General features: G+C 33.7%; 1 protein-coding gene across 6 annotated transcripts in view; it reads right to left on the bottom strand.

Annotated features, from left to right (window-relative positions):
- The window catches only part of SUCO (SUN domain containing ossification factor), a 90,633-nt gene that overhangs the window by 28,780 nt on the left and 49,517 nt on the right, over positions 1-12,336 (bottom strand). For 5 of the 6 annotated variants that reach the window (XR_003906798.1, XM_029935065.1, XM_029935063.1 and 2 more), the window contains exons 10-15: positions 9,674-9,781; positions 7,805-7,910; positions 5,618-5,638; positions 5,378-5,433; positions 4,796-4,887; positions 4,036-4,101 (exon numbers count right to left, since the gene is read on the bottom strand). Coding sequence is in view for 5 of the 6 variants with exons in the window: in XM_029935065.1 (XP_029790925.1) it covers positions 4,036-4,101; positions 4,796-4,887; positions 5,378-5,433; positions 5,618-5,638; positions 7,805-7,910; positions 9,674-9,781 (449 nt within the window). In the remaining variant the exon portion in view is untranslated. The remainder of the gene's footprint in view (positions 1-4,035; positions 4,102-4,795; positions 4,888-5,377; positions 5,434-5,617; positions 5,639-7,804; positions 7,911-9,673; positions 9,782-12,336) is intronic. The other variant, XM_029935064.1, reaches the window with a different exon arrangement.

Here is a 12,336-nt window from a genome sequence, read left to right as displayed (position 1 = left end):
TGATGAGGTGTTGTATGGAAGTGCTGAATCCCCATATTGTACACCGGAAACTAATTACATTGTATATTAACTGGAATTTAAATAAAAAATTTAAAAAAAAATCACCTAGGAATTGAAACACAACATTTCCTCACAGGCCAAGATAAAGTAGCAACGAAAACTGTTGTTTACTCATAAACCCACTTTTAATGTCAACCAATATTCCAATAGTGTCTAATCTTCTACGTCTGTGAGCCAAAGTTCAGTTAAAACTGCTTCACAGATGCCAAATTTTGGAATCAAATCTATACTCTAAATCAATCTTAGCTCAGATAAAAAAAATATGGGGGCATTTAAATTTGGGGACATTTGTTGTTAAAGAATTCATTAACAGAACATATCTGTTAATCTGTTAATAAAGAAAATAACTTTAGAATATTAATTTTTAACCTAAATATAAAGATCTAAACCATCCATTATTTAAAAATATTATTTATAATAAGCATTTCAGGGGGCTACGTGGTAACAAAAACAAAATTTGGCAAATCTCTACATTCTCCACCCATCCAATCCATAAAATATAATTTTGCTCTGTTCACAGAACACTGCCAAATGTAGTCTTACTTTGTCCTTTGAGAGAGTGGCTTTGTGAATATTCTATTCTGACCACTCTCAATTTGCATCCAAACACCTGATAGCTTGTCACAATGATAATCTGACCACTAAAAATCCTTCAGAATAGGTTAAAGTAACAATTTTGGAATATAGTACCAAACTAGATACCTGTCCTTAATTTCTCCCAGATTAGCCAATTCCTTTATCTTTGAGCTGGGCACTATTCATCCAATCTCATTCCTTGAGAAATGAAATTCTCTCAGGGACCCTCAAGATGTTATACTCAAGTCTCCAGCACACTATGGCTCTTTTGGATACAGAAAACAACAACCTATGATACAATATAACAAGACAAACTAACAAAATATTTCTTCCCATGTGAATTCAGATACCTCTGGTGCACGTCCACCTTCACTGTCTCTTCTAGGTCCTTAAAATATATACATTCATAAAAAATACTCTGATGTAAAAGAACTCAAAAACTGTATACTATCTTAAACATACACACAGAAACCTGGCCTTTAAGCAATTCTAGCAAAATGCAGACCCTATTTAGGAGTAAAGGAAGACTTGCAAGAATATCAGAGTAGAGAGTAGTCTGGAAAATCCACGTGACAAAGCACACAAAAAAAGAGTAATATGAAGAATTTTTGTTGATGTAAAATATTTAAATGTGCTGGTTAAAGAATCAGGCAGAAGAGCTGCCATAGCCGGCAAAGATACAAAGTCAAGAATGTTGCTCTCTCTAATGTAGTAGTTTCTTGCTTTTTGGTAGTTAAGAAAATTATAGAATATCAAGGATGTCCAAATATGTGGTATGCAGCTCTTTGACAACCAAGTCCTAACAGAAACAATATACTCTGGTGACATGCATTTCCTATAACTACTAACCGCTCAATACCCAAAGGAAAAAAGGAGTTTCTATTGAGATTAAAGCCACAGAATTCTGTTTTGGAGACACTATATAAATATAAAAAATAAACCAGGTCAAAACTGGCCAATTTCAAGCTAATTCATAAAGTGTGATCAGGACAGTCAAATTCAGATAGTCTACTGCCACAGACTAGTAAATCTGATCACTAAAAATCCTTCCGAATAGGTTCTGGCTCTTTGGCCTGATTCTATTCTGTTATTTATTCCTTAAATGTTATACCACCTTGGAGGTAGAAACAAAGTCAGGCTCAGACACAGTGCCAGAATCTTCACAGAAAACTAGGAAGAACAAGTATAGAAGACAGCAGTGTTGGGTCATGTCTATAGGCTTATGACACCAAAGTCATCAGTCAGGTACTATCGCCTCTTCTTTTTTCTGAAACGTCACGAGACGGACACCTTTTTAAACTCCATTTTCTATGTTTCAGCTCGGCTGACATCCTCCCACCCATTTGTTTCACTAAACAAATTCTTTCAACACTAAAACACTGGAAGCTAAAGAGACTACCTTTTCAGAGATCCATAAAAAGAAAAACAAATGTTACCAAGAAACACATCTTCAAGGAAAAAGATCCCAAAAGTAGGATATAAATAAAGAAGAGTCTATAGCTAATTAATTCCAATAATACCTTGGTCAGAGAAGTGATTACAAATAGGGAAATGTCCTCCAGATATAACTGGGCTTTAATGGTGTCTAGCAGTTAATCCCCTAAGAATACAGAAAAAGAAACCAAGCATATCAACAAGATTTCCTTTGTCTAATACTATGGTAAGGTGCCCTGAGGTGCCCGTTTCTTTCCAATAACCATCAGAAGCTAGAGATCTTTCAGTCTGGAGCTATTTTCTGACTCCATTAAATAATAATTCTGCCTCAGAGCTAATATAATAACATCACTGAGCATGATGATTACTACATAACATAGAATTTTTCATATGAATTTAAGGACATGAATATTAATATCCACATAGATAAAAGAGCATTGTTTTTCACTCCTAAAAAACTACATCCCACAGAAGTGAATGAAGCACCTATTTTTAGTCAACTATACAGCTGAGTTTCCTAGTTAAAAGTACTTTCTTTTTTTTTTTTTTAAAGTCTTTCTTTTTTTTTTTTAATGCTTTATTTATTTTTGATACAGAGAGAGACAGAGGATGAGAGGGGGAGGGTCAGAGAGAGAAGGAGACACAGAACCGGAAGCTGGCTCCAGGCTCTGAGCTAGCTGCCAGCACAGAGCCCGACTCGGGGCTGGAACCCACAAACATGAGATCTGACCTGAGCCGAAGTCGGAGGCTCAACCGACTGAGCCACCCAGGCGCCCCTAAAAGTACTTTCTGATAGCTAGAAAGTCAATTGAGTAGCAGCAGTACAGTGAAACAAAGTATACTGAGTTAATATGCAAGAAGGTTAGATACTACATAAAAGGATTCCTCTTATGCAGGTATTTTTAACATTCTTCTTCCTATGCCTTAAAAAGTCCACTGAAGACTATATAGTCTTCCATGGAGAGCAAAAGGAGAAGAAGGGAGAGGAAAAAAGAAAAGACAAAATAAAAAATAAAACAATCTAAGAAAACCAAGTGACTCCTAGCCTCCTATACTGTGGCTACACAAAATCTCTACTTACGTATATACACTGCTGGCTGAGTATAAAGGTATGAAGACAACGCACACCGTAACACTGGGATGCAAGCAGCTCTACTCACTAAGGGCAACACGGGAGATGCACAAGGTCATCTATGCTACCAAGATTTACTTTGATCAGACTAATCTCCAAATAAAATGAAAACTCCTTCCAGTGTTTTATATTCTTTAGGAATAACCAAAAATAACAAGCATTAAAATATACCTACCTGTATTATAACAGTAAAAATAAAGTGTCAGTTGGTAATGGTCTTTCCAAGAGTCTCCTTAGCCAGCCTACCGCTAGGCAGGCATGACAAACACTGAACCACAAGTGTATCTTAGTCATTATTTCTTCAGTTTACAAAGGGTATATTATTATTATTGTTACTTGAGAATTTTTATCATTAATAAGAATAGCTTTTATATTTTGTAATTACATGGAAACTATATCCTTAGATTAATGAACCTTTGTTTGCTAGGATTTCACTGATACATACTCTACAACTACCATTCGAATTCCTTTTCCATCTAGCATGACTATCTGGATGCTTCTATTTATATGGTCTAGGATCTCTTTAATAATCATTTCCCCTCATAAATTCATAGCCCAGTCTTCCAAGGAATCTGCTTATCAACATAAGCACTTAGGGTAAAAGAAACAACTTGTGTTTGCATTTTTTCCTCTCCACTCTCTTTTCATCCACTCTTCTTATTTTATTTCTATAGAAATATATTTCAAAGCTAGTATCACTGATTTCAACTCAAGTTCAATATTAGGAGTAGGAGTTTCCTAAACTATACCACAACAAAACGTCCACATTATGTTAGGGAAAAAAAAGTTGGGAAATACTTTAGTAGTGTCTAGGAAAATCGCCAAATACTCACTTGTAGCAGAACCAAAAAGATTTTTTGAGGATTTATCCTCCCCAGTATTATAATCCAGTGGATAATCTGTTTAAAAAGAAAATGAAGGTAATTACATGAAGAACTATCCCTGTCAAAGTCAGCTGACATTTAAAGCATATTTTATAATAAATATTCACTATAATCTAAAATATATTCACAAAAAGTAAATGAGATTCAGGAGCCATTTATCAAACAGATGTAAACCAAGAAAAATAATTCCATTACTTACCAAAAGTTTAATCACATTTATAACACTTTTATTCAAGCTTTCCATGTACTTTACCAAACCCTAGTAAATGTTTTCATTTCACTTACAGGAAAATTAGGGAAGGAAAAAATTCAAGTTTTCAGACTACGGTTTAAGACCTCTTACAACAAGGACTTGGGGTGCTTGGGTGGCTCCATCAGTTAAGTGTCTGACTTTGGCTCAGGTCATGACCTCACAGTTCATGACCTCACAGTTCATGAGAGCCCTACATCGGGCTCTGTGCTGAGAGCTCAGAGGCTAGAGGCTGCTTCGGATTCCGTGTCTCCCTCTCTGCCCCTCCCTGCTGGCACTCTGTCTCTCTCTCTAAAATAAATAAACATTAAAGAAAGAAAAAAGCAAAAAACAATGACTTGATAAAGTAGAAATGGAGGGTGTCATAAAACCTTCTTCTACCCCTTCAGGTTATTAGATTTTAAAAAACAAAAACAAAAAAAAACATACATAATAGTCACGTGTTGTAAAATCACTTACCATAGTCTTCATCAAATAGTTCTTGACGTTCTGACTGATACTGGGAATCAGCAATCTCTTCATACTCTTCTACCATGCTAGTGCCAAATACCCTATTAACAACAATGTCATTAGACTTTCAAAACAGAATAGAGTTGTTAACACTCATCCCTTCATTATAAATGACAAAATACATTAACTTTGGTCATTTTTCAAGTCATTTTGGTCATTAGCTTCTGGACTTCAAAATAATGGCTGTTTCTTACACTGTAGCCAGCCATCCACTCTTTCCATTAAAATGCTTTTAAGGCATTTGAAAATGTAATGACCAATTTTGATACCAATCTAAGATTTTTCTATACATTATCATCATAGCAAAATAGCAAGCAAGCTAAGCTACACACATATAAGTTATTTTTCCTTAGAGCAAATTTATACATTTTTCTAAAATGGATTCCAGAACAAGAAAGGTTTAACAGCTTATATTTCTATACTATGAGCCTCACATGATAGGAAATTATTTCTTCGCTTTAAATATACTGAGACTTTTGTGTATCACTTTTTTTTTAAATCACTCAGTAAATGTATGTTGCTCTATAATACCTTATAAGGCTTAATGGACAAAAGTGCTCTGATCCAAAATGTGATATCAACTCCACCTAAAGAATAAAAGTACAGTGCATGTGAATTATCTAGCAAAGTATTTTGTTTCTTCCATTATAACATTTCTAAAAATAAAGTCCTCATTTCCCCAAAAATCAATAATTGTAAAATTTTGTGTTTTGCCATGCAGTAATATGCCATGCCTTGTTATTCAATATTGCAAAAGAGAAGGTTGCTAACCTTTATGTACTTGATGAACATCTGAAGCAAGAGAAAGGAAAAGAAAAAGAAATCAGTTCCAAAGTCTGGATAACATGCCATAAGCAACATTTAATATTTGTAAATTATACTGTATAATTATGATAGAAAGCAATGTACTGTGATGGGTAACAATGTAGTACTCTTATTTCTCTGCAGAAATTAAATCAAGGATTTAAATTTTTACCATCACAACTAGAAAGTATAATCTAACTGTAATGAAATAAATTAACTTTAAGGTTATGTTGATTAACCTAAAAGTCACTGCCGCTGTTTTATTTACGTGTCAGAAATAAAAGCATTCTAAAAGTAATAAAGAGGGCAGCCTGAGTGGCTCAAGTCAGTTAAACATCCAACTCTTGATTTCGGCTCAAGTCATGATTTCACGGTTTGTGGGATCAAGCCCTGCATGGGGCTCTGGGCTGATGGCATGAAGCCTGCTTGGGATTCTCTCTCTCCCCTTCCCTCCCTCCCTCTCTCTCTCTCTCTCTCTCAAAAATAAATAAACTTAAAAAAATACATAAAAGTAATAAAGAATCTCTAGAATCAGCCTGTGTCTTATATTAATTCAAACATTATCAAAATGTATCATATATGTATCTGTATATTATTTATATACAGATACATATGTGGATATACACATGTATATACATATTGATAAAAAGATTAAGTAGCATAATACAAAATAATACTTGTTCTTGTACAATATTGCATACAATTTTTTAAGGGAAAGTGTGAATGTTTCATATGCTATGTTATTTCAAGTATAATTTACAGAACTAAAAGATATGTATTAACCCACTTTTAAAATATACACTATTAAGAAGTAGTTTGTACATCTGGGTTTAGTTTTGGGATAAAAAAGACCCAGGTAAATCTATATAATATTTATTAACATTGGACTTAGAATTAAATGTATTTTGCTTTTAGAATTAATGCTACCAAAAAGAGCTTTTTAGACAGTGCTCCACAGTGTCCCAGCATAAAAAGCACAAAGTAGGAATCGGCATTTTTTATACCACCAATATACCGCCATTATTAATAAAGTAGATGGTATGAATAATGATTCTTGGAACTGTTCCATAACATGTGAGTTGTCTTCATTGTAATATTGAATGCAATTATATCATCTGCCAAATAATTTTTATAATTTTTCCTTGTCCTGGTATAAAAACTGCTATATAAAAAGGCCATAAACAATTTTTTCAGAATTTACTTTAAAAGAAACTGAAAATATACCTTCAGTTTTCTGAACACTGCTGAACTATTATTAATTGAGGACATTAACTATATTTTAAAAATAGAACTTAGCATTTTTATATTGAGACTAGGAATACTACAAGTTTACCCATTCATAGAAGCCAATTTAATACATGCTTAAAAAAGATACAGAGAGTAAAATCCCACAGGACAATCAGGGAGTTCTAAGTTCTCACATTTAAAGAAGAAAAGGCAGAAATTAGAGCTGCTGTCATTCCAAAAGATCATATTACAAACACAATGGTACTTTAAGGTATGCTATTATTTTAAAGAAAAAAAAAAAAGGAGGAAGAGAGGTGTAGGAAATTCCCATAGTTTGCCAAAAATCCAATTCAAGACTGATAATTCTATTTAGTAGATAATTTAACCTCTACATTATGGAAGAAGCAGCAGGAATACTAATAAGTGTTTTGAAAAGTTTACTTTCTATGAAACTGGCATTTGGACACAGAATAGTTCACTTCAATATACAATAGAAAAGACAAAAGCTATAATAAGATAAATAATTGGATATTAAAATTAAAATGATCTAAGACTCAGATTCTAATAATAAAAAATCAGACCTGCTCAAAGACTTTAGTGACTAACAATGATTTGGGCTTTGAAATAAAGATATGATACTATGATGATGACATTTTACATAAAGACTCAAAAACAATAATTTTTGATGTAATTTTAAATTTCATCAGAGCTGCAAATATCAAAAAATTGGCCTAAGTTCCCAGTTATACAAAAGGGAATGTATTGTTTGTCTCATAAAATAATATCCATGTAAGAATTTTATCAAAAAGAATGCTGCATTAAATTTCCTCTAAGTTTTATGATTTCTATAAAAGGGGGGTGAGGAACAAAAACGTATAATAGGTATATTTTCATTAAAAAACATAGTCCTGTATGTATAAACTTTACCTTCACATATTTTGCATACATCTGTTCATCTAAAGGGAAACTCTGAACATTCCTCTCATCTCTACCATGGAAAGTACCCAGCTTAATCCATTTGTTTGTGGGATATCTAGGAAATACAAACATTTTTAAAAAAAAAAATCATAAACCACATATTGAGAGGTTCCATCACATCTTCAAAATACATCTATGTTTGGTATTTTTTTTCCCTCTCTGGTTGAACACACTCACTTAACATAGCTTAAATATGTGTAAAATATTGGGTTGAATAAATACATTTTGTTTTCCAACTAAAAGCTGACAGAGTCCTCTTTATAGGGAAAGAATATCTTGAAAATCATACCATTCTCAAACAGAAAGCATGAAAAGAAGACAAAGTAGGACCAAAACGGTTTCTTGGGCTTCCAATAAACTGGAGGTTTTAAAATAAAGAGTAACCAAGAGATTATATTGGAAGAAGGGGGTACTACTCCTCATGCACTGACAAGTACATGATGATATAAAGTATAAATAAAAATACTGGTGGAAAGGGAAACAGAAAAAAATCCTTTACCTTTAGATTGGAATTTCACAGATCTTACATAGCTGTTTCCCCTCTTTAAAAGGAAATCTAACATAAAGCCTAAAGGTATTATTTTTGTTTATTACAACATTTTAAAAACCCCTCAGAGTAATGAGTGCTCTTATAATTACAGCTTAGAGAAAATGAAATGATCTGAGGATGGTTATTATATGAAAAATGGATGTAATGCAAGGGGTCTTGAGAATTAATTTCAGTCACTGTATATAGGCAGTGCTGAGTGTGAGATGGGAGAAGAAACAGCATGGAAAATAAAACAACTAACGACCAACAGCAGAAGAATGTTTAAATAAATAGCATTCTACATGTCACATTGGGGATACTCATAAAGTATTTATGAAATTAATAAATACCTCCAGTGGGGAATAAATATACACTATTCATTAAAAATGGTAATATTTAAAGTACAGAATTATTGAATCAATATGTTGTACATCTGAAACTAATACAACACTGTATGTTAATTATGCTTCAATAAATAAATAATTTTAAATGGTGTATTTAAAAGACAAGGATATTTATCAGTCTGTAAGCAGTAAAAACTCATTTTGTAAAATATAGTAAATATATAAGTATACAGAAAAGACTGGAAGGAATATAACAAAATGCTAATAAGTTATCTTTGGTGGATTGAACTGTGGTTCTTTACCAAATTCCTTATAATACATGTTTATTCTTTTACAATCACACACAACACAAAGTATTTAAAATATGCTTTTACAAAAATAGATTTCATAATAAAAATGAAGCATTCATGAATGTTTTTAATGACCTTTTAAAAAAATGTTTGGCAGCAATAGGTTATAATTTAAAATAAGGGCTCTGGGGGCACCTAGGTGGTTCGGCTAGTTAAGTGTCTGACTCTTGATTTTGGCTCAAGTCACGGTCTCACAGTTCCTGGGTTCGAGCCTCTTGTGTGGCTGCTGTGACAGTGGAGCTTGAATGAGACTCTTTCTCTCACTCAAAATAAATAAACTTAAAAAAAAAATAAGGACCTTAAAGTCACACAGATCTAGGTCTGAATAACTCATGTGACCTAGGTAAACTACTTAACCTTTTCTTGTCTGTTTCCTCGTCTTATAAAGGAATAATATCATAGGATGATTATAAACACTATATGAGTTAATAAAAGTAACCTGATTCACAAGTGCCTAATACTACAGTACTAGTATTATTGTTCTTACAAACTCATACTTTAAAATAAAACAAATTTTTTTAAAAAGTGACTCATTTAAAAATTTTTATTTGGGAGATCTAACATAAACTCTGTAGAAGTCCGCTTTAGAATTTACCTGTCACTGATAGAAACCAGAAAGTCTTTCGGAGTAGAAGAAAATAATTCATAATTTGCAATATCAAGCTGTTTTACTTGAATTGGTTCACATAGTTCAATAACAAACCTTTAAAAAGAACACAAGACAATTATTGAGACAAAACAATCAAAATAACAGTTCATATTAAACATGAAGAGTTCGCATAAACTAAACTTCCACTAAGTTACTCATTACTTCTAAAGCATATGCTTAGTTGGGGGAGAGGGGGTAACTATAACACAAGATATTTATATTGAATATAAATAACACAAGATATTGATAACAGAATATTTCAGTGACAAAGCACATTCCTGGAGAAGGAATAACTTCACGAAGGACAGTAACAGTGTAAACTGACTAGTCTAGAGGGCAGTTTGGTTGCAACGGGTACCACAGCCTTTGATCTAGCAATACACTTTTAGAAATCTATCCTGAGGACACATAGCTCCAAACATTCAGCTTGTATATATGGACAGTGTAACCTAGCAAGGCACAGTTTATAAAGGCAGGGGGAAAAAGTCAACCTAGATGTTTAGCACAGAAAATTCAAGTATGGTCCACCCAAACAATGAAATACCAACAGTCATTAAAAATGGTACTAGAGAGGCACCTGGGTGGCTCAGTCAGTTACGTGTCTGACTTTGGCTCATACCACAGTCTTGCAGTTCGTGAGTTCGACCCCCGCATTGGGCTCTGTGCTGACAGCTCAGAGCCTGGAACCTGCTTCTGATTCTGTGTCTCCCTCTCTCTCTGCCGCACCCCCTCTCACACTCTGTCTCTCTCTAAAATAAACATTACAAAAATAAAAAAAAGAAAAAATGGTACTAGAAACTATACATTACGTTGATATAAAAGTCTAGAAAATGTAAACTAATTTATAGTCATAGAAAACAAATCTTTAATTATTGTAGGGGCAGGTGTTAGGAAAGAAAAGTTACAAAGGAGCATGAGACAACTTTTTAGGAAGGTGGATATGTGCATTATCATTATTGAGGTGATAGTTTCATATATGTATAAATGTCAAAAATGATCAAGTTGTATTTTTTGACATGTTGCAACTTATTTTATGTGTGTATATATATTTTTATGTCAATTATATCTCAATCAAGCTATTCTTTAAAAATGATGCTACTGGGCTTGAAAAAAGCATCAGAGAAGCTGCTGATACAATGAATAGGGACTTTCAAAACAGGTGTGATGAGTTAAAAAAGGCTATAAATGAGGTGAATAATAAAACGGAGGTGGCCATCTCAAGGATTGAAGAGACAGAGAGAAGAATAAGCGAATTAGAAGACAAAGTTACAGCAAAAGAGCAAGCCAAAAAAAAAAAAAAAAGAGAGAGAGAGAGAGAGAGAGAAATTGATCCAGGAGCAGGAAAGGAGAATTCAAGACCTGAGTGCCACAATCAAACAGAACAACATCCATATCATAGAAATGCCTGAACAGGAAGAAAGATAAAGAGGTCCTGAAGGGATACTAGACTGAATTATAACTGACAATTTCCCGAATCTGGGGAAAGAAATAGACACTCAAATTCAAGAGGTACAAAGGACCCCCTTAAGACATAATTTGAATTGACCTTCGGCACGACATATCACAGTGAAACTGGGAAAATATAAAGATAAAGGAGGATTCTGAAAGCCGCTAGGGATAAAAGGGCCCTAATATACAAAGGGAAACCTATCAGAGTGGTTACAGACCTATCTAATGAAACTTGGCAGGCCAGGAGGGAATGGTAGGAAATCTTCAATGTGATGAACAGAAAAAAAAACATGCAACCAAGAATCCTTTATGAGCAAGCCTGTCATTCAAAATAGAAGGAGAGATAACGGTGTTCCCAAATAAACAAAAATTGAGAAAATTCATGACCACCAAACCAGCCCTACAGGAAATCCTAAGAGGGACTGTATGAAGGAAATGTTGCAAAGAATACAAGGTGCCAGAGACACCACTATAAACATGAATTCTACAGTGAACACAATGACTCTAAACCCACATTTTTCAATAATAACACTGAATGTAAATGGACTGAATGCTCCAACCAAACGACACATGGTAGCAAAATGGATTAAAAAAAACCAAAATCCATCTATATGCTGTTTACAAAAGACTCATTTTAGACCTGAAGATACCTTCAGGTTGAAAGTAAAGGGATGAAGAAATATCTATCATGCAACTGGAAGCCAAAAGAAAGCTGAAGAGCCATAGTTATATCGGACAAACTGGACTTTAAAATAAAGGCAGTAACAAAAGATGAAGAAGGACATTATATAATAATTACAGGGTTTCTCCATCAGGAAGAGCTAACGATTATAAACATCTATGCGCCAAATTCGGAAGTGCCCAAATACATAAAACAATCACAGACAGAAATAATCTTATTGATAAGAATGTGCTAATTGCAGAGGACTTTAATACTCCACTGACAGCAATGGATAGATCAACTAGACAGAAAATCACTAAAGAAACAATGGAACTGAACGGCACATTGGAACAGACGGAAGTGATAGATATATTTAGAACTCTGCGTCCTGAAGATAGGAAATTCACCTTCTTTTCGAGTGCACATGGCACATTCTCCAAGATAGATCACATACTGGGGCATAAAGCAGCCCTCCATAAGTATAAACAAATAGAAATCA

Source organism: Suricata suricatta, chromosome 3 (genome assembly GCF_006229205.1).
Source record: "Suricata suricatta isolate VVHF042 chromosome 3, meerkat_22Aug2017_6uvM2_HiC, whole genome shotgun sequence".
Lineage (NCBI taxonomy): Eukaryota > Metazoa > Chordata > Mammalia > Carnivora > Herpestidae > Suricata > Suricata suricatta.
Note: the sequence above shows the minus strand (reverse complement) of the source record. Positions and strands in the feature narration are given on the sequence as shown.